Genomic DNA, 26,646 nt, shown 5'->3' with positions numbered 1-26,646 from the left:
ACAATTAGCGTTGCCCTCATTTTACAGCTGAGGTAACAGATTGAGAACGCAGGTATTTCTGATTGCAAAGCCCATGCTTTTGCGGTTATGCCAGGCTTTCTCCTCTCCAAGGGTCAGGTGGAAGCCGTGCTCAGGATTGGAGCTCTCCTGGAATGTTTCTAATGGGCTTTATCTTCACTCACTGCTCCTCCTTCCCGAAGGTGTTGTGATCAGAGGAATGACAGAGCGGCCATTCATTTGTTATCACAGGTGAGGAGGAGGAGTCCCATAGTCTCCTCTCCTGCAGAACACAGCAAGCTGGTGGCCTTATTTTAAGGTCACTTGACCTGGAGAGGGTCTTCTCCACCTCTCCTTTCTGTGGAGCGGGGGTGGAGTAGGGAGGGAATGGCTGACTCCTTCATTGAAACTTACAGCTTCTCCAAACACCCTAGCAATTCATTTAATTCCCTCATCCTCCCAATAATCCCAGGTGACACAGACTCCACAGTGCCAGCAACCACATTTTATAGGAGAGGAGAAAACTGGTGCTTAGAGAGGTGGTTTGTCCAGGGCTATACAACCAGAAACAGCCTGAGCCAAATTGGCACCAGGGTCTATTGCCCAGAATCTCCTATTCCTCCTCTATCCACCTGTCTTGGTGGGTGGAGTCCAGACCTTGGATGTTTGTCCCTAAATCAGGGGTAAAGGTGGAGCAATTCTAGGTCAAAGGTCATGAGATCTGATTTTACCAGCCTCTTCTTTCTCGGCTCCATATTGCTTCCTCTTTTCTCATCCAACAGCAGGGACTTCGCCCAGCCCCATTCATGGCCTTTTGGAAGAGCGGGTCAGGGGTGGGGGCGTGTATCCTAGTGACCGATTAGGGCAGAACTCCTGGACCCCTGGGATTTCTTTTGCTGTCGCTGTTGGACACCGTCCCCATCTCAGCCTCAGCCTCCCACCGGCAGCCCCAGAGCCATGTTGGAGGGGTAGAGGCTTTTCTGTTTGGTTTAAGGCAGCCTGGGCCCCGCACTGGGGAGAAAGGAGTTAAAGCCAGGTCCCAGGATCACCGGGACCGGGAAGTTCTGGTGGCCCAAACAGGAGTGGGTTGGGGGGACCCGCAGGAAGATAGGTTTGAGACAAAAGGGGGCGGTGCTAGCCATGCCAGTCCGCGCTTCATCCCCATCAGCGCTCGGCATCCACTGGTAGACCGACCCCCGACCCCTTCCCCAAGTATCCACGCCTAGTTTCTCCCTTCCCGCCCCAGCGGGCCGCCTGCACCCCACAGCCAGTCAGAGGCCCACCTGCGGCCCTCTAGAGCCGAGAGGCGCTTGCCTCCCAGCTTGCCGCACGCCCATTGTGTGCGCCGAGCCGGAGGAGGGGCTGCGAGGGGCGGGGCCGGGGCGGGCGGAGGGAGGGAGCGAGGGAGGGGCGCGGGGAGATGCTGAGCCTGCTGGGGAGGCGGCGGCGGCAGTGGAGAGAGCGGGAGGAGCGAGGGAAGGCAGGAAGGAGGCAGCCGAAGGCCGAGCTGGGTGGCTGGACCGGGTGCTGGCTGTGCCGCGCTGCTTTCGGCTCCCACGGCCTCTCCCATGCGCTGAGGGCGCCCGGCTGGGCCGGGCCGGCGGCGGGAGGGGAGGCTCCTCTCCATGGTCCAGAAGACCGGCATGTCCCGGGGCCCTTACCCACCCTCCCAGGAGATCCCCATGGAGGTCTTCGACCCCAGCCCGCAGGTGAGGCGTGGTGGCCCGGCCCGAGAGGAGGGGGCCGCTCCCACGGACAGTGTTGAGGTCGGCTCGAAAGGCGCGGGAGAGGAAGGGGTTATATGCCGGGCGCGAAGGGGAGAGGGATGCCTGCGCGTCCCCGATCCTTGCAGGTTGTGATTGATGGGCTCTGGGCCTGGGGCTGGGTGGCGATGCTGCGGAGCGGGGAGGGGGCGGGTGGGCTGCCTGTCACCCTCGCCTCCTTGTCTCCCCCGCGTCAAGGTTTCTGCCGCTTGGGCACCAGCTTCAGTGGGCTGAGCGTAGGGGTGCTGGTGGTGGTGGGATCTGGGCCTTGAGAAGGGGAGGTTGAAGGAGGCTAGAAAGCGAGCCAGGCAAGGGGGGCGACCCAGAGCACGCTCGGGGGCGCCAGGCGGGTGTGGGTGGGGCGGGGGTGGCACGAGGAGGTGGCCGAGGCGATGGTCAGAGGGCGGTGCCAAATGCAAACAGGCCTTCAGAGCCGCAGACACTGGATCTTGAGGGTGGGGAAAGGGCCAACTCCGGGCGAGGTCCCCTCCCAGCCACCTGGGCTCCATCTCCATGTCGGACCTGCTCCCCTCCCCCAACACCCACGTTGACTTACCCCACCCCCACCCCCGCCCTGAAAACGCCTCCAAAGTTTGGAAAGTTGGATGGATGCCAACTCACTGCCCGGGAGGGGGACGAGCTGTTTTACCTGGGGGAGGGGCTACTTCTCCATCCCCACCCGCACACTTTTCTTACGCCCCTGGTAACCCCTAGGAAGTGGCATTCTTGGGCGCGGTGGGTTCCCATGGGGTGACCAGCAGGCTCTGGGATGGTCGCGCCAGGGGATTTCTTTGGGACTGTCCTTCTCCAAGGATAGCATTAACTCTTCTGTTACTGTGGCCACCAGCTGTAACCACCATGATAATGTGATTGATGGGTATGTAGAGGGGTCAAGTCAGACCTAAAAATACCTTCCTCCACCCCAGGCCCCTTTGAGCCTGGGAGGCAGCTGACTGGGGCCTTCCTTTCAGCTGTCCCCTGTCCCTCTGAGTGCCACTCCCTTTGCCCAGCCTGGCAGTGCAGGGGGAGGGTGGTGTCTGGGATTCACTGGGGAATCCTCTTAGGTTTGTAGGGAGCGCCAGAACTAGAGTTGGGGTATATGTCTGGTTTGAGAGACGAGTGGGGAGAGGAGGATCTTGGAAAGGTCCCCAGGTGCCCTCCTCTCCCATTTTCCATCCTCTTTCTTGTACCCTGATCCCAGCAGCCAAAGCCCCCAGTCTGGTCATGGCCCCTCCAGGTTCTTTGGCCAAAGAAGGTCTAGGATGGAGACCAAGAGCAGGGACTTGGAAGTCTGAGCCCTCACTCACTCTCCCCATTCTGGACTGGGCTGAGGCCAAGTGTGTGTGCGCCTACGAGATGGGGAGGGCCAGAAGCAGCTCTTCTTACAGGAGGCCTGGAAATACCTGACGCCCTTAACCTGAACGTGTTGCTTCCTCAATGGTCAGGCTGAGCCAGGAGCTGGGTCTGTGAGACTGAGCCAGCCAGTCTACCCGCTAGGGATCTGTGGGGCTGTGTCCTAGGCTCATGTGGGGTGGGGCCGAGGGACATTTAGATTGATATAGCCTGATGGGTACCATGCACATGGGGCGTTGGCAGTGGCAGCTGGGGGCCACAGGGTAGAAGCTTCATCCCTCTTGCCTCCTTGGGGAGGGTTGTAGCTACTGTGATTGTGAGAGAGGGAGCTGAGAAAAAGTCCTGTCGGGGCAAGGGATGAGAGTGGGAAGCAAAATCTGCCCCTATGGTGCCAGGGATCGGGCTGGATGTTTACTCTCCAAATACAGTTCCATGCCCCTACTCCCTCCCCAGAAATCTGGCTCTGAGTCTCCAAGAGAGCTGTCATCCCCTCCCTACTCTGTGAATAGCAAAGGAAGAGTTGGGCACAGGGGAGAAGCCAGGCTGGGCCCTGGGTTGGCAGTTCCTCCTCTCTGGGGGCCACCAACACAAACAGCCCTGCTCTGCTCCTGCGGAGGGGGAGTGGGGGGGGACTTTCCCGCTCTCTCCCCCCGCCCCGCACACCCAGCACTGCCGGCTGCCTCTCCCTTCCTCGGAGGCCTCTGCAGCCTGCCCAGCATCTTAATTAGCTCTGCTGCCTAATGAGCCTCCAGCTTCTCCGTGCCTCCCCCATTCCCAGCCTCTCTAGCTTGGTTTGGGGGTTTCCATGTGGGCCTCCCAGGGCTCTCTTGCATTGGTCCCCACTCCTGGCTGTGCTCTGGGTCCTCTCTATGAGGATGGGAGACCCTCCCTCCCCTTGGGCTGTACCACCTCAGGAGGAAGGTGCAGGGGCTTGGGGGTAGGGCTCTTCGGATCTGGGAATGCTGTTCCCGAGCTTGGCTGTAGCTCTGGGGCTGGCAAGATGAGGGTTGGGAAAGGGCCCTTCTGATTCTACTCTTGTTCCTTTCCTGGCCTCTCCAGGGCAAATACAGCAAGAGGAAAGGGCGATTCAAACGGTCAGATGGGAGCACGTCCTCAGATACCACATCCAACAGCTTTGTCCGCCAGGTAATGGGGAGGCTGGGCAGAGAGGAGGGAGGTGGCCGGTTGGTAGAGACCAGCATTGGTGAGCCAGGTCTGCGGTATTCTCCAGGCACCCTTCCCTGTGCCATTTGTCACCTTCCTGGAGCCACCCCATCACCCTGACACCCCATGACCTCTCCTGGATGTGCTGTCAGCTGCACCCACTCGCTCAGCCCCCGCCCCTGCCTGGCCCCTCCCCCAGCACCAGGCACCCTCCCCTGCTGCCTGCTGGCCTGCGTCATCTCATTCAGGGACAGCCTGGCCTGCCTCCCTCTAGCTTGCTTCGGGCTGTCACCCACTCCCCCTGCCGGCTGTCTGCTTCCATGTCCTCCCCCAGAATCTGTGACAGGGTGGGGTGGAGGCAGGTCCTAGGAAAAGCAGAGCGAGGATGTTTGGGTCCCTGTAGTCCTGGTGAGGTCCTGGTCAGGGAAACACGCTCCTCACCTCAAGACTTGACTATCTAAGAAGCACAGAGAAAGGGTGATGGTGACGGGGATGGGGGTGGTTGAGGCATGAGGCTGTTAATTTTATAATAGAGAAGACGGTAGCGCAGCACCACTGCCTGAAAGGGTGTAACTGAGAGTAGCTTTCTGGGGTCTCCTGTGCTCGGTCAGTAAGTGGCTGCTCTTATCTCTCTGTCAATCTTAGGCTCAGGGTGAGGCACGGAGAGAGGCATGTGGTTGCTATGACTACTTAGCATCTCACCAAAGCCTGGTACCCAAAAAAGGCGAGAGGGGCTTGGAATTAGACAAGGAAAAGGCGTGCATTGAAGAGGAAATGGGCAGGGCATTCGAGGGCAGAAGACAGCACAGAGGAGGGGTCCTCTGGAGATGAGCCCCTCCCTTCCACCTTGGGCCAGGAGCGAGAGTGATGCCAGGCAGATCCACCACTAATTAGAGTGAGGCCCTTCTTTCTGATTCTTCTGTCTCTACAGCACTTGGCACATGTGAGCCTCAGTCTGACTTGGGAGCTTCGGGAAGGGGAGGCTTCATTCTAGTCTTTTCTAAGTATAGGAACAGACAGGAAGTCCTTTCTTCAATCACTCCCTCATCCCTCCTGTTGCAGGACTTGGCCAGGGCTAGGAAGAATGACGCTGTGCTTTTATTGCCCCTCTTGGCAGAAAAGGACCTTGGCTCCTTCAGTGTTTGCCAACCCAGGGAGTCAGACCCCAGCCTCCAGTTCTTCCTCCTTTTAGCTCCCCAGCTCTGATCCCCGGTAGGTGGTGGGGAGTGGTGGGGGAGCAGTCCTTGCCACATCTCTGAGCTAAATATACCCTAGCAGTTTGCACATGTAGCAACTCTGCTTGTAACCTGAGCCCCCGAGGGAACGGGCAGTTTGGGCCACCCCCTAGGCCAGCAGGGCCAGGCACTGAGGGCGCCGGGATGGAGGCGCCCAGCCGGACCCTGGTGGTGGTGAGCTGGGGATGGAGTGGGGTGGCGGCGGGTAGAACAGCCTCTCAGGAAAGCTGGCGGAGGGCGGCCTTTCCTCCAGCCTGTCTCCATGCCTCCTCACTGTTTCCTGTCTTCTGCCATTTCTGATGTATGCGTGTGTATGCGCATGCGTGTGTCTGCATATGTGTATGTGTGCATGTGCCTACGTGTGCATCCGCGTGCACCTGTGTGTCTGCATATGTGTGTGTGTGTCTGCCCGCACATGTGTGTCTGCGTGTGTGCATGTAACTGTGTGTGTGTTGGGGTCGGTGAGTGTGCGCGTGCATGGGCCTGCGTCTGTGTTGGAGTTGGTGAGTGTGTGTGTGTGAATGCGCGTGCCCGCATGTGTGTTGGGGTCGATGAGTGCCTCTCTGCTAGTCTGTCTCCCTGTTTCCCTGGCTCTTTGACTCTGTGTGCTCCCATCAGGGTGGAGAGTGGGAGCTATGCTGGTTTTCTCTCCCTCCTTCATGCCTCTCGCCCCACCCCAACCCTTCCCCCGCGGGTCTCCCATTTTCATGATTTGGCTGGGAAAGAGATGGGGAGCTGCACCAGCTAATGACCTGGGGCCCCTGGGGAGAGGTGGGACTTTGTCTTCTGTCTTTCCCAGGTTCCCTCCATGCCAAACTCATGGACATTCCTGGCCAAGTGACCCTTTTATACCCTCAGGAAAGAACCCCTATATCTCTGCAGTCCTCCTCTTTTGCCACATAACCTCCTATGCCTTGTCCAACACCACTCCCACATAGTCACACGAATCCACACTTCCTTACTCCTGCACTCACATGTCCCCCACCCTCAGGGTCATAGATATCTGGGAGGCCCCCGCCAATACACTCGCATGTGGCTCTACACATGTGGTCATATGTAGCCAACTATAGAGCACGCCCTCCTCCACACACTTGTACTTGCACATCCTCGCACACACGTGAATAAGCACATGCATTCCCACTACCAGGTCTGTATGGGCGACATGTGTCTTACACATATGTGTGCATCCCTAAAGGAGTCCCTCGTGCTCTGGGTTGGTCACTGTGGTCAAAGCCAGCTGCCTGGCACCCAGCAGCCCTCATCTCAGGGAAAGCCCTGTCCCATATCCTGCTCTTAACTTGCCTCTTCAGTCTGCACCAGCCTGGAAATCTTGGGTTCTCTTGTGTCCTAGGAGAGCCTGAGGATTGGGGCTCTAAGTAGTGAAGTTTGATTTTGGCAGTACCAGGTAAAGGAGCAGGGGAGGTAGGAGTCTATCTCCCTCTACCCTTGAACAGAAGTTGGCAAAATCTGTGGTGGCCCCATCCTGTGGAGCAGGCCATCCGCGGCTGATAGTGCAGAAAGCTCAGGCCGAAGCTGGTGGCTGCAGTCCCTGGAATGGATGCCACTGGACCTCGGCTGAGTCTATCTCAGTGGGTGCTGGGGGCAGGGGAGGGAAGGAGCAGTGGGAGTAGAGACTCGTCCCTGGCATTCCTCCCTTGCCTTGTGCCCCTATCAGGTTCCCACCCCTCCCTGGGCCCCAAGCAGCTGTCCTTGGGCCTGCCTTCATCTCCTGCTTGCTGCTGTCACCCTCACTAGGGCCACACTTTCCCCAGGGGCCTGAGAAATCTCAGCTCCTGGTCCCTTCCACCTAATACCACCTTCTCTTAGCCCTTGTGGCGTCATGCTGGGCTGGCTGGGGCTAGAGGCATCCATGATGGGTGGCACCTCCATGCCTTCCCAGGCCCAGGAGCTGGGAGAGGCAGCAATGGCCCTGATCTGGCTCTCTGTATTTTCAGGGCTCAGCGGAGTCCTACACCAGCCGTCCATCGGACTCTGATGTATCTCTGGAGGAGGACCGGGAAGCCTTAAGGAAAGAAGCAGAGCGCCAGGCATTAGCACAGCTCGAGAAGGCCAAGGTGAGAAAGATGTGGGAAGGGGCGTGCTGGCATGATTTCCCTGGGCCATAGAGAGAGCCCGGGCAGACCCAGGGCCAAGTCTTGACTCAGCCACTTCCTAGTACCCCTGAACCTTGCGTCTCTGTCTTCACCTGCACAACGTGGGCTATAATACCTGCCTGGTTATACAGTATAATAAGTATAATAAGTGCCTGTTATTATACTGTTTCCACACACAATAAGCGCTTGAGAAGTGCTAAAAATTTCTTTTTCTTTTTTTTTTTTTTTTTGAGATGCAGTCTTGCTCTGTCACCCAGGCTGGCATGCAGTGGCGTGATCTCAGCTCACTGCGACCTCCACCTCCCAAGTTCAAGTGATTCTCCTGCCTCAGCCTCCCGAATAGCTGGGATTACAGGCGTGCACCACAACGCCCGGCTAATTTTTGTATTTTTAGTAGAAACGCGGTTTTACCATGTTGGCCAGGCTAGTCTCAAACTCCTGACCTCAAGTGATCTGCCCACCTCAGCCTCCCAAAGTGCTGGGATTACAGGCGTGAGCCACTGTGCCGGGACAGTGCTAAAATCTCCACGTCTTCCTGGAATCAAACTTCCTCTGGGTTGGAATCCTGGTCCTGACTCTTTTTTTTTTTTTTTTCTTTTTTTTTGAGACGGAGTTTCGCTTTTGTTGCCCGGGCTAGAGTGCAATGGCGCGATCTCGACACACTGCAACCTTCCCTTCCGGGGTTCAAGCAATTCTCCTGCCTCAGCCTCCTGAGTAGCTGGGATTACAGGCATGCTCCACCATGCCCGGCTAATTTTGTATTTTTGGTAGAGATGGGGTTTCTCCATGTTGGTCAGGCTGGTCTTGAACTCCTGATCTCAGGTGATCAGCCAGCCTCAGTCTTCCAAAGTGCTGCGATTACAGGCTCTAGTCCTGACTCTTAATAGCTGTGTGATCTTAGGAAATTCACATTAAAATGAAGATAATAATACCACTTAACTTCAGAGGATTTTTTATTTTTGTGATGAATATAAATGAGAGAATATGTGTGAAGCATGTAACATGGTACCTGGGACACTAAATGGTCATTACTGTCATTATTGTTTTTTTTTTTAATTTAATTTTAGGCCAGGTTCAGTGGCTCACGCCTGTAATCCCAGCACTTTGGGAGGCCGGGTTGGGCGGATCACTTGAGGTCAGGAGTTCAAGACCAGCTTGGGCAACATGGTGAAACCCCGTCTCTACTAAAAATACAAAACTTAGCTGGGTGTGGTGGCGTACGCTCTAATCCCAGTTACTCAGGAGGCTGAGGCATCAGAATCGCTTGAACTCAGGAGGCGGAGACTGGAGTGAGCCGAGATTGCGCCACTGCACTCCAGCCTGGGCAACAGAGCGAGACCCTGTCTCAAAAAACATAATAATAAATAAATTTAAATATTTATTATTTTTTATGAGACAGGGTCTCGCTCTGTCACTCAGGCTGAGTGTAGTGGTGTGATCACGGATCACTGGAGGCTTGACCTCCCAGGCTCAAGTGATCCTCCCATCTCAGCCTCCCGAGTAGCTGGAACTATAGAGGCGTACCACCACACCTGGCTGATTTTTTATTTTTCGTAGAGATGGGATCTTGCTATGTTGCCCAGGCTAGTCTTTTTTTTTTTTTTTTTTTTTTTGCCATACATCTGCCTTTATTATGAGCAGCAGGTGGGACACTTCCAGCAACAGTAAAAAAAAAGTAATTTACAAAAGCAGGGGTTCAGTGAAGCCATCTGGTTGTTACCCTTGGGCGCTCACACGTAGATGCCAACCCAGAGCAGCAGGAAAAGGACTCCAAAGCCCATGAAGAGTGAGGCCACCAAAGAGATGAGGAGCTCTTTATAGATATCACGAGTGTACTTGGTAGAGGTGACCTCGTAAACGAAGAACCAGGTGGTGAAGAACATGCCGATGGTCAAAAGCACCACGGTCAGATGGGGGAAGACAGCCGGGTTCACTGGGCTGGTGTATCTGCTCATGGCCTCGAGCTCCATTTTGCCCCGCGCAGGCTAATCCGCCGCTCCAGGCTAGTCTTGAACTCCTGGGTGCAAGTGATCCTCCTGCCTCAGCCTCCCAAAGTGCTAGGATTACAGGCATGAGCCACTGTGCCCAGCCCCTTTTATTTATTTATTTATTTTTGAGATAGAGTCTCGCACTGCCGCCCAGGCTGGGGTGCAGCGGTGCGATCTCAGCTCACTGCAGCCTCCGTCTCCCAGGTTCAATTGGTTCTCCTTGCCTCAGCTTCCCAAATAGCTGGGATTATAGGTGCCCGCCACCATGCCCAGCTAATTTTTTTGTATTTTTAGTAGAGACGGGGTTTCACCATGTTGGCCAGGCTGTTCTCAAACTCCTGACCTTGTGATCCGCCCGCCTTGGCCTCCCAAAGTGCTAGGATTACAGGCGTAAGCCACCGTTCCCAGCTGCCCCTTTTATTTTTTAAAAACAGACAGGGTTGGCTGGGTGCGGTGGCTCACGCCTGTAATCCTAGCACTTTGGGAGGCGATCACCTGAGGTCAGGCATTTGAGACCAGCCTGACCAACATGGAGAAACCCCGTCTCTACTAAAAATACAAAAATTAGCCGGGCATGGTGGTACATGCCTGTAATCCCAGCTACTTGGGAGGCTGAGGCAGGAGAATGGCTTGAACCAAGGAGGCAGAGTTTGTGGTGAGCCGAGATTGCGCCATTGCACTCCACCCTGGGCAACAAGAGCAAAACTCCGTTTCAAAACAAACAAATAAAAAACAGACAGGATGTCACTATATTGCTCAGGCTGGTCTCAGACTCCTGGCCTCAAGCCAGTATTGGGATTACAGGTATGAGCCACTGTGCCTGGCTGCTATTATTATTATTATTTATTTATTTATTTATTTATTTTTTGAGATGGAGTCTTGCTCCATTGCCCAGACTGGAGTGCAATGGCGCGATCTCTGCTCACTGCAACCTCCACCCCCCAGATTCAAGTGATTCTCCTGCCTCAGCCTCCTGAGTAGCTGGGATTACAGGTGCGCCACCACGCCCGGCTAATTTTTGTATTTTTAGTAGAGACGGGGTTTCACCATGTTGGTCAGGCTGATCTCGAACTCCTGACTTCATGATCCACCTGCCTCAGCCTTTCAGTGTTGGGATTAGAGGGGTGAGCCACTGCACTCGGCCTGTTACTATTATTTTATTTATTTATTTTGTTTTGTTTTTGAGATGGAGTTTTGCTCTTGTTGCCGGGGCTGGAGTGCAATAGCACCATCTCAGCTCACTGCAACCTCTACCCACCAGGTTCAAGCATTTCTCCTGCTTCAGCCTTCCAAGTAGCCAAGATTACATGCATGTGCCACCACGCCATGCTAATTTTGTATTTTTAGTAGAGACGGAGTTTCACCATGTTAGTCATGGCTAGGCTCGAACTTTTGACCTCAAGTGATCCACCCGCCTTGCCCTCCCAAAGTGCTGGGATTACAGGAGTGAGCCACCGTGCCCGGCCTGCTATTATTATTATTTTTTCTGGGTATCATTGTGGGCCTCCCCACCCCCAACCCTTTTCATTCCTCAGTGCCCCGCCTCTACCCTGAGAGGGCTGAATTCCACATTTTGCTTTCTTGTTTTTTATTGTAGAAGTTAATATAAATGGAGAAAACCACACAAGCCAATTCAGTATACCGTTTTTTTTTTGACGGAGTCTCACTCTGTCATCCAGTCTGAAGTGTAGTGGCATGATCTTGGCTCACTGCAACCTCTGCTGCCTGAGTTCAAGTAATTCTCCTGCCTCAGCCTCTCGAGTAGCTGGGATTACAGTCATCTGCCACTGCACCCAGCTAATTTTTGTATTTTTAGTAGCAACGGGGTTTCACCCTGTTGGCCAGGCTGCTCTTGAACTCCTGACCTCATGATCCACCTGCCTCTGCCTCTCAGAATGCTAGGATTACAGGCGTGAGCCACTGTGCCCAGCCTTTTTTTTTTTTTTGAGACAGAGTCTTGCTCTGTCGCCCAGGCTGGAGTGCAGTGGTGCCATCTCGGCTCACTGCAACTTCTGCCTCCTGAGTTCAAATGATTCTCATGCCTCAGCCTCCTGAGTAACTGGGATTACAGGTGTGCGCCACCATGCACAGCTAATTTTTTTGTATTTTTAGTAGAGACAGAGTTTTACCATGTGACCAGGCTGGTCTCAAACTCCTGGTCTCGAGTGATCCACCTGCTTTGGCCTCCCAAAGTGTCAGTATACATTTTGTTTTTGTTTTGAAATGGAGTCTTGCCGTGTCGTCCAGGCTGGCGTGCAGTGACATGACCTCGGCTCACTGCAGCCTCTGCCTTCCAGGTTCAAGCAATTCTCCTGCCTCAGCCTCTGGAATGGCTGGGATTATAGGCACCCACCACCACGCCTGGCTAATTTTGTATTTTTAGTAGAGATGGGGTTTCACCATGTTGTTCAGGCTGGTCTCGGACTCCTAACGTCAGATGATCCACCTACCTTGGCCTCCCAATGTGCTGAGAATACAGGTGTGAGCCACCACACCCTGCCCGTGTCCATACACATTTCAATGAACAATTACAATGCAAACATCCAAGTAACCACCACCCCTGTCAGGAAGTTGTACATTACATTGTGGTTTACCCTCTAGTTGCCATTTTCCCGGTGTGCCTCCTCTAGACCAAGCCAGTGGCATTTGCCGTGCGGACAAATGTGGGCTACAATCCGTCTCCAGGGGATGAGGTGCCTGTGCAGGGAGTGGCCATTACCTTTGAGCCCAAAGACTTCCTGCACATCAAGGAGGTGGGTATCTGGAGGGAGAACAAGGGAGTGGGTGCCAGGAGACAGGCAGCCAGAGTGCTAGTGGACAAAAGACTTCTGAGCCAAGCAGAGCCGGGCTGAATCTGCTGTGTGACCTTAGACAAATCTCTCCACCTCTCTGAGCCTCTTAATTTTCTACTGGAAAAATGGGGTGGTAATGCTTAGGTCAGAAGATTGTTGGGAGGGTTTGTCAGGGGGCCCGAACCGGCGTGGCGGTGTGCCAGGGACATGCAGGTACCTGCATTTACTCGGGTGGCCTTTCTAGAGTAGGGTGGGCACATGGGGAGAAGAAGGACTCTCAGAATTGCACTGGGCCGGTGGCAGGGTGGTCCATGGCCAGAAAGCATGCTGGTCCTGGAGTTGTCCTGAGAATTGGCAGCTCCACTCAGAGGCTGGAGCCGGGGCTGGGGATCTTTGAGGGTGCCACCCCTGGGCAGGGAGGCGAGTCTGGGCGTTTCCCCTGGAGAGTGACTGTTAGCTTGCCCCTGCAGTTTCCCTCTTGGACTTTCCATCCACCTGCCATGTTCTTTGCAGAAATACAATAATGACTGGTGGATCGGGCGGCTGGTGAAGGAGGGCTGTGAGGTTGGCTTCATTCCCAGCCCCGTCAAACTGGACAGCCTTCGCCTGCTGCAGGAACAGAAGCTGCGCCAGAACCGCCTCAGCTCCAGGTGTCTGGGTGGGGCAGGGGAAGGGGTTGGAGAGGCCATACAGCCTGGACTAGGCCTCAGTGGTTGCCCCTGGCCCTGAGGGCACAGAGCTGCCTGTAGCATCACCAGTGGGGCCGGAGCACCTCCAGGGGTGCCCCATGTGAGAGGATGAGATCCCCCCATGCCCACCTCTTTGCTCACAACCTCGGTTTGCCTTTGCCCACACAGCAAATCAGGCGATAACTCCAGTTCCAGTCTGGGAGATGTGGTGACTGGCACCCGCCGCCCCACACCCCCTGCCAGTGGTAAGAACCATCGCCATGCAGGGGGTTGGGGAGGAGCTCCTGGGTGGGGTGGTCTCCCAACTCCCTGACTCCTCCTTTCCCTGCAGTAGGAAACACCCCAATCCTGAGTCCCCCAAGCACATGCAATGGTTCCCCCTCCATGAAGAGTAGGATACCCCTCAAGCTGGGCCTGTCATGTCTCTCCTCTCCCCTTTCTTTGGTAGCTCCATCTCTCTGCCTGATTCCCCTGCCCCGTCCCCATTCATTTCTCCCAGCCCTGTTCCATTCACCTCTTCTTCTTTCTTTTTTCCCCATCCCCATCCCTGCGTTCTGTACTTGTGTCTCCACGTTCATCTCACTCCTTCTCCCCACCTCGCCTCCCTCCTCCCTCTCTCCTGACTCTCCGGTCCAGGTAATGAAATGACTAACTTAGCCTTTGAACTAGACCCCCTAGAGTTAGAGGAGGAAGAGGCCGAGCTTGGTGAGCAGAGTGGCTCTGCCAAGACTAGTGTTAGCAGTGTCACCACCCCGCCACCCCATGGCAAACGCATCCCCTTCTTTAAGAAGGTAATTCTCGCTGTGTTCTTGCAAAAGGTGGGGGAGTCAGGGCCAGCACTTTGGTGGAGGAAAGGGGGCTGTAATGGATTCAGATGTGGTCTGTTCTGTGGGCATCAGGGCTTCCTGCTGAGGTGGAGGGAAGGGTAGCATGGGTACATCCCTCTCCACACACAACTCCGCCCTGGCCCCATCTCCAGGAAGGAGATCTTGCCCCTGGAAGGTTGCCCCCACACCTGGGGCAGCAGGGTTTGGTGGTCATGAACCCTGACCTCTCCCCTCACTCCCAGGGGCCTGCTCCGGTGTTGGCATCTATCCTGGCATGTGAAGCAGGGCATGGGATGGCATTCCTTCTTTGCCCTTTTTTGATTGGGTGGGCACATAGTGGATGGGGGGGACTGCTGACTGCAAAGCAAGACAGTTAAGGGAACCCTTAAAATGGGCAGGTTGGCATGCACTGGGGGCAGGAGGTGGGCACCAAGGTAGGGGCTGTCAACCTCACCAGCTCTTTTCCAAGACTCAGAAGAGGGTAGGATATGTCTGAATATTCCCACATCCACTGGACTGTCAGTCCTGATCCAGGGCCACATCTGGCTCCCCCTTGGCGTGGGGTCCCGTTCCCCATCTCTGGCTCTGTCTGTCACTAACACGCATGCCCTGTTATCTCTCCTCGTCTGCCCGGCTCTCCCTCCCTCTCTTGTCCTGGCTCTTGCCTTGCCCTCTGCCCCTGCCTGGGTCCCCTTCCCTCTCTCCTCCCCCTTCCCTCTCTTGGCAATCTCTGGACCCAGCCAAACAGAAGCAGAAGTCGGTGAGTATCACAGCTTTCTGTGTCCTCCTCCCCACTCCCTGGGATGAGCTAGGGGGACCTTCTAACACCCATTCCCACATCTGCCCCCATTTCCCCCACCTTTCCTGGTTCTCCCTGGCCATCCCTCCCCATCCCCACCCTGATCCCCACATCTGGGCTCTGGGACAGGGTGGGGGAAGGTTGCATGGGGGAGCCTGGCGTGTGGGGGAGAGGATCTAATATCATCTCCACTCTGGGGTTTCCCCTCCCTGCTTGCCCCCCAGACAGAGCATGTGCCCCCCTATGACGTGGTGCCTTCCATGAGGCCCATCATCCTGGTGGGACCGTCGCTCAAGGGCTACGAGGTAGGACTCCCTAGAGGGGAGTGGATGCAGAGGGGCCTTAGAAAGATCTTCAGACCCCAGAGAGATCCCCTAGAAGGGCCTAGATCCCAAGGCATCCTCCCCGGAGGGCTACAGACCTTCAGAGAGAACCCCCAGGGGGCCTAACCCACAGGAAGACCCACACAGAGGAACCCCGTCCCCCAAAGGAACCCCCAGAAAAGTCCTCCCAGAGATGCCACTTACAGGGACCTTTGGAACCAGAGACCCCAGTGGAGACCCCTCAGACCCAGACCCCTGCCCACCATAAAGTCCTGTTCGGAAGAAAGTGGAACGTGAGGGTACAAATACCCAGCTGCTCAGAGTCTGAGTGGCTTTAAATGCCTACCTTCTCCTCCTTCCCTCCCCACAAACCCCCACCCCCAGGTTACAGACATGATGCAGAAAGCTTTATTTGACTTCTTGAAGCATCGGTTTGATGGCAGGTAAGACCCTGGGAGCTGCTCCTCGCACCTGCCATTGCTCTCTGCTGCTGGGGATGGGCCGGATGCCTCAAATCACGGTCCTGGGACTGAGGAACAGAAGGCGGGCCTGGAACTGGGGAGTGGGCAGGGCATTCCAGCCCACTCTGATCCCTGACTCCCCTCTTGCCCCATTCCCCAGGATCTCCATCACTCGTGTGACGGCAGACATTTCTCTGGCTAAGCGCTCAGTTCTCAACAACCCCAGCAAACACATCATCATTGAGCGCTCCAACACACGCTCCAGCTTGGGTGAGCCCACCCCTGCTGTCTTCACTCACCCTTTCTGGGCTGGACGTGGGAGGGGTGGGAGTTAGTGGGCAGGGCCATCTCCAGAAGCGTTCCCTCCACCTACTACCTCCTGGGAGGCCACCTGACATTCCCCCATCCACATGACTCCGTGCCCCCAGCTGAGGTGCAGAGTGAAATCGAGCGAATCTTCGAGCTGGCCCGGACCCTTCAGTTGGTTGCTCTGGATGCTGACACCATCAATCACCCAGCCCAGCTGTCCAAGACCTCGCTGGCCCCCATCATTGTTTACATCAAGATCACCTCTCCCAAGGTGGGTGCAGGAGCCTGACCCTGGCCGGGACAGCATGGTTTAAAAGGAGTGCTCTGGAGTCGGGCTGCTTGGGTTTAAATCCCAGCTCCATGGCTTACTGATTGTGTGACTTAATCTACCCGAGTCTTAGTTTCCTTCTCTGTAAAGCTCCATGGTATTGTCAAGTGTTTCAACATCACATAAATGTATAGCACTTAGCAAATGGTCTGATACAACACGTTAGCTATTATTTACTACTATTAGGGTCATGCAGACCAGTCCCCTGTCTCCACCCTGATTGACCTCCCACCCTTGGACTGAAAGAATTCTGTGCTTTTTGTTCCAGTGCCACCCAGCTACTTGGCAGTTGGGAGGTCTTTCCTTTCTTCTTCTTCTTTTTTTTTTTTTTTTAAAGTCAGGGTCTTGCTCTGTCACCCAGGCTGGAATGCAGTGGTGCAATCATGGTTCACTGCAGCCTCTACCTCCTGGGCTAAAGCGATCCTCCCACCTCGGCCTCTCAAGTAGCTGGGACTAGTGGGTAGGTGTCCACTACCATGCCTAGCTAATATTTGTATTTTTTAGAGACAGGATCTAGCTGTGTTGCCCAGTTGCTTTACTCTCTCGATATCAACCCTTTTTGCTGCAGTGTCCTCATTTGGACTTTGATAGAGGGGGAATCTGCAAGAAGGCCGTCTTACTTTTTCCTTGTATTGCAGCACCATTAACTTTCCCTTCTAGATGCCAGTGGGGATCTGAGAAACATGGAGGAAGAGTTGAGGTGAAGGATTTGAAGTTAACAGACAGCATGGGCTTGAAATTCTAGCTCTGATTGATTTACATATTGATTTATTATTACTGTTGGTTTTTCTTATTGAACTTGGAAACTTGGGGGAATTATTTAGCCTCTGATTCTCTATTTCTTCACCTATAAAGTGGGGTTATAATCCCTCTCGTGTTATTGTTGAGAGGAATGGTGTAAGCAGCTCAGTATACTCTCTGATTTATTTATTTGTTTATTTGTTTTTTTTTTTTGAGACCAAGTGTCGCTTGTCGCCCAGACTGGAGTGCAGTGGCACGATCTCGGCTCACTGCAAGCTCCACCTCCTGGGTTCACTGAGCCATTCTCCTGCCTCAGCCTCCTGAGTAGGTGGGACTACAGGCGCCCGCCACCACACCCGGCTAACTTTTTGTATTTTTATAGAGACGGGGTTTCACCGTGTTAACCAGGATGGTCTCAATCTCCTGACCTTGTGATCTGCCCGCCTCAGCCTCCCAAAGTGCTGAGATTACAGGCGTGAGCCACTGCGCCCGGCCTATTTTATTTATTTATTTATTTATTTTGAGATGGAGTCTCGCTGTGTCGCCCAGGTTGGAGTGCAGTGGCACAATCTCGGCTCACTGCAAGCTCCGCTTCCTAGGTTCAGGCCATTCTCCTGCCTCAGCCTCCCGAGTAGCTAGGACTACAGGCACCCGCCACCATGCCTGGCTAATTTTTTGTATTTTTAGTAGAGAGAGGGTTTCACCGTGTTAGCCAGGATGGTCTCGATCTCCTGACCTCGTGATCTGCCCACCTCGGCCTCCCAAAGTGCTGGGATTACAGGCATGAGCCACCGTAACCAGCCTACTCTCTGATTTATGAGGGCAGCCAGTAGTGGTAACCATTATCATCCCATGAGCTGAGCTCCCTGGACCAGTTACTTAACTTTTTTTTTTTTCTTTTTTTGAGACAGAGTCTTGCTCTGTCACCCAGGCTGGAGTGCAGTGGTGTGATCTCACTCACTACAGCCTCTGCCTCCCAGGTTCAAGCAATTTTTGGGCCTCAGTCTCCTGAGTAGCTGGGGTTAGGATTATGGGCGCACACCACCACATCTGGCTTTTTTTTTTTTTTTTTTTTTTTTTGAGACAGAGTCTCGCTCTGTGACTCAGGCTGGAGTGCAGTGGTGCAATCTTGCTCACTGCAACCTCCACCTCTTTTTTTTTTTTTTTTTTTTTGAGACAGAGTCTCGCTTAGTCGCCCAGGCTGGAGTGCAGTGGCGCGATCTCGGCTCACTGCAAGCTCCGCCTCCCGGGTTCACGCCATTCTCCTGCCTCAGCCTCCCGAGTAGCTGGGACTACAGGCGCCCGCCGCCTCGCCCGGCTAATTTTTTGCATTTTTAGTAGAGACGGGGTTTCACAGTGTTAGCCAGGATGGTCTCGATCTCCTGACCTTGTGATCCGCCCGCCTCGGCCTCCCAAAGTGCTGGGATTACAGGCGTGAGCCACCGCGCCCGGCCTGCAACCTCCACCTCAAGTATTTCGCCTGCCTCACCCTCCTGAGTAGCTGGGACTACAGGCGCATGCCACCACACCCGGCTAATTTTTGTATTTTTAGTAGAGATGGGGTTTCACCATGTTGGTCAGGTTGGTCTTGAACTCCTGACCTCGTGATCTGCTGTCCTCGGCCTCCCAAAGTGCTAGGATTACAGGTGTGAGCCACCGGTCCCGGCCACACCTGGCTAATTTTTGTATTTTTAGTAGAGACAGGTTTTCACCATGTTGGCCAGGCTGGTCTCAAACTCCTGACCTCAAGTGATTCTCCTGCCTCAGCCTCTCTAAGTGCTGGGATTACAGGTATGAGCCACTGCACCCAGCCGACTTAACCTTTCTGAGTCCTATGTTTCTAATGAGATAAAGGGGATGATGGGATTTAAGTACTTCCTGAGGGGAGTTGAAAGGACCAAATGACATAATGGATGCAAAAACACTGAACTAGAAAGTAACCAATGCTTCCATTTCCCTCATTGAGGTTAAGAGGAGGGACTCTGGAACCAGGCAGCCTGGACTTCTACTCCAGGGCTGTCACTTACTGGCTCTGTGTTCCTTTGGCAAGTGGCCAAACATCTCTATGCCTTGGTTTCCTCATCTGCAGCATAGGCATACTGGGTTTGTGAAGATTAAATAAATGGGTTAATCATGAAAAATACTTGGTATTGGGCCAGGCACGATGGCTCACGCCTGTAATCTCAGCACCTTGGGAGACCGAAGCCGGTGGATTGCCTGAGCTAAAGAGTTCAAGACCAGCCTGGGCAACATGGTGAAACCCTGCCTCTATTAAAACTCAAAAAATTAGCTGGGCATAGTGGTGGGCGCCTGTAATTCCAGCTACTCAGGAGGCTGAGGCACAAGAATTGCTTCAACCCAGGAGGCAGAGGTTGCAGTGAGCTGAGATCGCACCAGTACAGTCCAGCCTGGGTGACAGAGCAAGACTCTGTCTCATAAATAAATAAATAAATAAATAAATAAATAAATATTATTGGTATCCCAGAACTATATCTGTTCCATTTTGTAAAAAGATTTTTATTTTCAAACAATTTCAGATTTACAGAAGTGTGGCAAGAATAGTATCAAAAAAAATCTTATATTTTGAATATTCTTCACCAAGATTCACTAATTTTTTAACAGTTTTATTGAAGTAGAATTCCCATACCATGAAATTCAGCCATTTAAAGTCTATAAGCCAGGCTTGGTGGCTCACACCTGTAATCCCAGCACTTTAGGAGGCTGAGGCAGGTGGATCACTTGAGCTCGGGAGTTGGAGACCAGCCTGGGCAACATGGCAAGACCCTGTCTCTATTAAAAAATAAAAAATAAATTAAGTGTACAGTCTAATTTTTTTCAGATTCACTAATTTTGAAAAATTACTTTCATCTTTCTCTCTCTTTTTTTTTTTTTGGAACAAAGTCTTGCTCTGCCACCCAGACTGGAGAGCAGTGGTGTGATCTTGGCTTACTACAATCTCTGCCTCCCGGTTCAAGTGATTCTCCTGCCTCAGCCTCTCAAGCAGCTGGGATTACAGGCACCCACCACCACGCTTGGCTAATTTTTGTATTTTCAGTTGAGACAGAGTTTCACCATGTTGGCCAGGCTGGTCTCGAACTCCTGACATCAAGTGATCCACCCTCCTCGGCCTCCCAAAGTGCTGGGATTACAGGCGTGAGCCTGGCCTATATTGTGTTTCTTGAGAACAACATCAGTATCTTACACAACCATGATGCAATTGTAGAATTCAAGAATTGTTTCTAAAATATAGTCCATATTAGTTTTTTTTTTTTTTTTTTTTTTTTTTTTTTTTTTTTTTTTTTTTTGAGATAGGGTCTCACTCTGGCTGCCCAGGCTGGAGTGCAGTGATGCGATCTTGGCTCACTGCAACCTCTGCCTCCCTAGTTCAAGCAATTCTGCTTCAGCCTCCTGAGTAGCTGGGATTACAGGCACCTGCCACCATACCCAACTAATTTTTGTATTTTTAGTAGAGACGGGGTTTTGCCATGTTGGCCTGGCTGGTCTTGAACTCCTGACCTCAGGTGATCCATCTGCTTCTGCCTCCCAAAGTGCTGGGATTACAGGCGTGAGCCACTATGCCCCGCATAGAATGCCCTTCATGGCAACATTTCCTCCAATCCAGGAACCAACCCAGTATCACGTGTTGCCTGTTTTTTTTAGACAGAGTCTTGCTCTGTTGCCCAGGCTGGAGTGCAGTGTCATGATCTTGGCTCATCTCAACCTCTGCCTCCTGAGTTCAAGTGATTTTCATGCCTCAGCCTCCAGAGTAGCTGGGACTATAGGCATATGCCACCACGCCAAGCTAATTTTTGTATTATTATTTTTTTTTTTTAATTTTTTTTTTTTTTTTGAGACAGAGTCTCGCTCTGTCTCCCAGGCTGGAGTGCAGTGGCCGGATCTCAGCTCACTGCAAGCTCCGCCTCCCGGGTCCATGCCATTCTCCTGCCTCAGCTTCCCGAGTAGCTGGGACTACAGGCGCCCGCCACCTCACCCGGCTAGTTTTTTTGTATTTTTTAGTAGAGACGGGGTTTCACCGTGTTAGCCAGGATGGTCTCGATCTCCTGACCTCATGATCCACCCGTCTCGGCCTCCCAAAGTGCTGGGATTACAGGCTTGAGCCACCGCGCCCGGCCTGTATTATTATTTTTTAATAAAGACAGGGTTTCACCATGTTGGCCAGGCTGATCTTGAACTCCTGGTCTCAGGTGATCCACCCGCCTCAGCCTCCCAAAGTGCTGGGATTACAGGTGTAAGCCACCGTGCCCGGCCTCGTTTTCTTTCTTTTTCTTTTTTTGAGATGGAGTCTCACTCTATCGCCCAGGCTGGAGTACAGTGGTGTGATCTAAGCTCACTGCAAGCTCTGCCTCCCAGGTTCATGCCATTCTCCTGCCTCAGCCTCCTGAGTAGCTGGAACTACAGGCGCCCGCCACCACGCCCAGCTAATGTTTTGTATTTTTAGTAGAGATGGGGTTTCACCATGTTAGCCAGTATGGTCTCGATCTCCTGATCTCGTGATCCGCCCACCTCCGCCACCCAAAGTGCTGGTATTACAGGTGTGAGCCACCGTGCCCGGCCGGCCTAGTTTTCTTTAATCTGGAAGGGTTCTTCAGCCTTTCTTGAATTTTCCAGAGACTGACATTTAGGCAGAGTACAGGACAGCTATTTTGTAGACTGTCTGTCCCTCAGTGTGGGTTTGTGTGATTGTTCCTCATGATTAGTTTCAGGTTTTACATTATTATAATTATGGTGGTGGTTGTTGAGATGAGAATGATAATAGTAGCTGTCGAACAGGAATGTTATCAGGACTAAATTGATCATGTGAAAAGCACAGAACAATGCTGGTATGTAGCAAGTGCCTCATAAAGGAAGACTATTGTTGGTGTTGTTAATATAGAGGGTGTGACTGGGCTCAGTGGCTCATGCCTATAATCCCAGCACTTTGAGAGGCTGAGGCAAGTGGATCACTTGAGGCCAGGAGTTTGAGACCAGCCTGGGCAACATATACAAAAAAATTTTAAAAAATTAGCAGGATATGGTGGCACGTGCCTGTAGCCCTAGTTCCTCAGGAGGCTAGGCTGGGGGCTTGCTTGAGTCCAGGGTATAGTGAACTATGATCACACCACTGCACTTCAGCCTGGGCGACAGAGTGAGAACCAGTCTCTAAAATAAAAATAAAAAAAGGAGGGTGGGCAGGCCTACAAACAAGGTTAGAGAAGTTGGGAAGAAGAATCACTACCCTTCATACAGCCTCTAAGGAAGTCTGGCATGAGACCAGGAGAGAGCCTGAGCCCTAGACATAGGGCTGCTGAGGTCATTTCTGCAGAGGTGCCCAGGGCTGAGAGTTATGGAGCATTCAAGGGCCCTGACGCTGGCTCTCCATGCTGATCCAACCAGGACCCGCCTCTCTGACTGGGTGCATTGCCTGAGTCCCTCTAGTTCCTCTTCCTTTTCTCCCTCCCCAAACCAGGTACTTCAGAGGCTCATCAAGTCCCGAGGAAAGTCTCAGTCCAAACACCTCAACGTCCAAATAGCGGCCTCGGAAAAGCTGGCACAGTGCCCACCTGTGAGTGCCTAGATCCCGGGGAAGGGAAGGGAGGGACGACATTTGGGTTGCCCCGGTTTCCTCTGGCCTACATGAGAGACAGAGTGACCAGGAACACCTGGGTCAGGCCTGTAGGTGCAAACTGGTCTTCCGAGAAGAGTGCAGGTCCGTCAGTCAAAGACTGGGTTCAAGCCCCAGAAGCACCCTTCACCGTGGAGAGTCAAGCCCTGTCTCCCAGCCTTGGTTGCCTTATCTCTATGAGGGAGTTGGACTGAGTGCCAAAACTTCTTGCAGTTCTGCCAATCTGTAGATCTGAGAGCCCTCCTTCCCTTCTTCCACATCCAGAGGCCTCTTTTTAACCTTGTCCTTCAATCCCTTGACTCTACCCACTGCACCCAGGCCACACCCTCAACCCCCTTGGCCACGCCCCACTCATTCCAGCCCTGCCCCCTAACCCCACCTTCACAGGAAATGTTTGACATCATCCTGGACGAGAACCAATTGGAGGATGCCTGCGAGCACCTGGCAGAGTACTTGGAAGCCTATTGGAAGGCCACACATCCGCCCAGCAGCACGCCACCCAATCCGCTGCTGAACCGCACCATGGCTACCGCAGCCCTGGCTGCCAGCCCTGCCCCTGTCTCCAACCTCCAGGTACAGGTGCTCACCTCGCTCAGGAGAAACCTCAGCTTCTGGGGCGGGCTGGAGTCCTCGCAGCGGGACAGTGCGGTGCCCCAGGAGCAGGAACATGCCATGTAGTGGGCACCCTGCCCGTCTTCCCTCCCGCTCTGGGGTCGGAACTGGAGTGCAGGGAACATGGAGGAGGAAGGGAAGAGCTTTATTTTGTAAAAAAACGTGATGAGCGGCAGTTTCTGGTGTCTGTGGTTTTTGATGGGTCTGGGGCTTCTGGTGCTGTCTTCCTGGGCCTGGTGCCATAGGACCGCATCTGCTGCCCGCTGGATATGAGGCCTGATGGGAGCACTTTTAAGACAAGGGACTAGGAAGGACATGCGAGGAAGACTGATAAACTAATTCGCTGGACTCCACACCCTTTTTAGACCCAACAGAGCGGAGGCCCTCAGAGCCAGGGAAACCTACGTTAAACCTGGACTCTCCCTCCCTGGAGCCCTGACTCCACACGGCCCCTCAAGAAGGACCCAGAATGTGGCATCTTCTATGACTTGATGCTGAATTTTCCACCATTCTCCCAGTTAAAGTCCCGGAAAGGCCCTCCCATGGGAGACCCATCCTGCCTTGCCCTCCTCCCATGGGAGCCACAGCCCACCTCTTGATTCCACACCATTAAGTATAAGGTTCTAAGAGCCAGAAGAAACCCATGAAATCATTCTAGACTAGCTTTCAAATTTGTTTTCAGCAACAGAGCCCATTTGTTCAATGAATCTTGTGTGGAAGCTGAGGATGTAGATAATACATCCTTGCTTTGCCCTGAGGGAGCCAGGGGAATGGCCTCCCCTCCACCTCCATGGGGACCCCTGAAGCACTTCTGTGCCCTCCCCACCCAACCCCACCCCAGATCTCTAGGTAACAGTTTGGAAACTGCTGCTCAGGTCTAACTCCCGTCACATTACAACCAAGACATGAAGCCACAGAGAGGGGAACTGTTTGCTCAGGGTCACACAGCTTGACATGGCAGGGGAGGGACTGGAACCTCTCTTGTGCCCCACCTCCATGTGACATTTGGTGGTGAGGACACTGGGTCACCTCTTCATCTTCAGTAGGAGGGGGAGACCCAGCAGCCTTCCCCAGCTTGCTGCTTTGAGTCCTTGTTGGGGGCAGGGGAGGAATCCCATCAGCCTTGGAGACAGTGTCATCTGACTAGGGAATGGTGGGAGAAGCATGGGGTTCTGGAAGCCTAAGGTTGGGGTCTGGTGTGGGTCGAAGAAGCCAGGGTCAGCAGGTTTTAGCTGAAATCTCGTTAATATATTTGGAAAACCAAAGGCAATGACTAACCCAATCAACCACTAATGAGTGGCAATACTGAGCTGTTAATGATGATTAACCCCAAGATAGCATTAATGACCTGCACCGGGGAAGCGGTGACTCATGGCTCACGGCTGACGGCCATGAAGGTCGGGTGCCCCCTGTCTGGAGAGAGGAGCAAATGCCCTGAGGTCTGTCCTCTGGCTGGGCTCCAGAGCCATTTGTCCCCGGGGCCCCTCCCCTAGAGCCAGCACCCTCTTCATCCAGGCCGGACCTCTTAATGCTGTCACTAACTTGCCTTGCTTTGTTGTGTTTTTCTCACCCCTGCCTGATCTGCATGGTGTGTGCTGTCCGTCTGCTAACCAGGGACCCTACCTTGCTTCTGGGGACCAGCCGCTGGAACGGGCCACCGGGGAGCACGCCAGCGTGCACGAGTACCCAGGGGAGCTGGGCCAGCCCCCAGGCCTTTACCCCAGCAGCCACCCACCAGGCCGGGCAGGCACGCTACGGGCACTGTCCCGCCAAGACACTTTTGATGCCGACACCCCCGGCAGCCGAAACTCTGCCTACACGGAGCTGGGAGACTCATGTGTGGACATGGAGACTGACCCCTCAGAGGGGCCAGGGCTTGGAGACCCTGCAGGGGGTGGCACCCCCCCAGCCCGACAGGGATCCTGGGAGGACGAGGAAGAAGACTATGAGGAAGAGCTGACCGACAACCGGAACCGGGGCCGGAATAAGGCCCGCTACTGCGCTGAGGGTGGGGGTCCAGTTTTGGGGCGCAACAAGAACGAGCTGGAGGGCTGGGGACGAGGCGTCTACATCCGCTGAGAGGCAGGGGCCACACGGCGGGAGGAAGGGCTCTGAGCCCAGGGGAGGGGAGGGGAGGGAGCGAGGGGCTCACACCCAACATGTATTCGCCTCCAGGGGGCGCTGTCTCCCGCCTTTCAGATGCCTTTGCTCAAAGCTTGGGGTTTATTCGGCGTTATCATCCCAGCTCCCGGGAGGCCCTTAAGCCCCAGCTGTCGGTTTTTACCTGCCTGTTGCAGATGGATGGGGGATACCCACTTTTCTGAAGTGTCCCCTTTCTCCCATCTTAAGGGGCTCTCCTCCCTCGCCCTCCTAGAGAAAAGGTGCACTTCCTTCACTCTTTCTACTCGGGGCCCTAAGTGACGGTCCTAAGTGGGATGGCTCTCCTTCTCCCAAGCTGCAGTACTGGGGAAGGGCTGGGCACTTTTCCTGGAAAGGGAGGCCACAGATTCTTTCCCATGGGGGCTCTTCCCCAGACCCCAGATCCGGGGTCCCTCACCCTGCCTGCCCCTTCCTCCCAGCTTCCTGGCAGCATCGTCTGGTCGGTGAAAGCTACAGCATGGACACCCCATGGGGAGCTTGTCTCTGGGGAGGGTTCTGGGTGGAAGCCGGCAGGCATACAAAACCCTCTACCCTCCGTGGCCATGGCAACGTCCAGGGCCCAGAACCCTGAAGAATGAGCAGCTGAGGCGCTGCTCCCCATCCCCCACCTCCATACCTCAGCCTTTGCCTACCCTAGGAATGAGCTTGGCCTCCAACATCCCTTGCCTGCTGCCATTAGAAGAGGGGGCCCTCTTCTGCATCTGAGCCCCCCATCCCTGTGCCACCTGGGTGTGGAGCCCATGGAACACTCTGGTCCGCCTCATTTTAAACCAAAAAACTGCTCCTTCACCCTCACCCTGAGGCCCCAGGGGAGAGGACCCATGGGTTGGTGCCCAGGGGTTGCCTTGGGACCTCGGATCTCCTCTGGGGGGCTTGGCTGCTGCTGTTGCTGCTCTGTACTTGCCTCTCGTGATTCTGTTTGTTACCCATGTTCACTTCCCCCAGGAGACCCCCTCTCCCCTGGGGCATCCCTCTGCCTTGGAATCCCTGTAGCCCAGCAGCCCTGCCCCTCCCCAGCATCCCAGCTGGGCCAGAGAGAGCCAACTGTGCCAACAAGGACTGGGCCCTGCCCGGCTGCCCGCCTCAGGGATGGGCACCTCATGCCTGTCTCGCCACCTCCTGTGCCAATGTCCTACACTCCACCTGGGGGTGGGGTGCAGCTTCCACTTACTGATTAGAAGACACCACTGCCCACCCTTTCCCCCTCCCTGTCTGGTGTCCTGTGCCCCCATCTGTCTGTCTATATTTGTCTGTACTCCCCTAGGAGAAGTATTTTGCCATATATAAAACCACTGTCCTGTCCTTTGTGGCTGCCTCCCAAGCCTGCTTCTTTGTCCTCGCCACATAGTCATCAGCCTAGGCACCTGG

The 26,646-nt window shown here is 54.1% G+C and overlaps 1 protein-coding gene and 1 pseudogene across 10 annotated transcripts; one reads left to right on the top strand and one right to left on the bottom strand.

Moving 5' to 3' along the window:
* Positions 1-1,448: 1,448 nt before the first annotated feature.
* CACNB1 (calcium voltage-gated channel auxiliary subunit beta 1) lies at positions 1,449-26,585 on the top strand. Of its 10 annotated transcripts, none has more exons than XR_013406646.1 (15): positions 1,449-1,706; positions 4,173-4,259; positions 7,468-7,587; positions 12,245-12,367; positions 12,920-13,056; positions 13,264-13,340; positions 14,663-14,682; positions 14,946-15,026; positions 15,429-15,487; positions 15,666-15,775; positions 15,934-16,085; positions 22,351-22,446; positions 22,894-23,079; positions 24,733-26,058; positions 26,224-26,585. XR_013406646.1 is itself a non-coding variant. In XM_001086857.4 (14 exons), exons 1-14 carry the CDS (start codon positions 1,623-1,625, stop codon positions 25,195-25,197), a joined length of 1,797 nt encoding a protein of 598 aa, XP_001086857.2. In that variant the 5' UTR covers positions 1,449-1,622; the 3' UTR covers positions 25,198-26,585. The 10 variants fall into 10 exon arrangements, 6 of the variants coding, with proteins under 6 accessions (XP_001086857.2, XP_014975007.1, XP_077827594.1 ...); XR_013406645.1 differs by lacking the exon at positions 14,663-14,682 and adding an exon at positions 13,732-13,886; XR_013406648.1 differs by lacking the exon at positions 22,894-23,079.
* LOC696112 (protein NEF1 pseudogene) lies at positions 9,234-9,618 on the bottom strand (annotated as a pseudogene).
* Positions 26,586-26,646: the final 61 nt, after the last annotated feature.

This window comes from Macaca mulatta, chromosome 16 (assembly GCF_049350105.2).
Source record: "Macaca mulatta isolate MMU2019108-1 chromosome 16, T2T-MMU8v2.0, whole genome shotgun sequence".
In the NCBI taxonomy this organism is placed as follows: domain Eukaryota; kingdom Metazoa; phylum Chordata; class Mammalia; order Primates; family Cercopithecidae; genus Macaca; species Macaca mulatta.
This window is presented reverse-complemented; position numbering and strand designations above follow the sequence as displayed.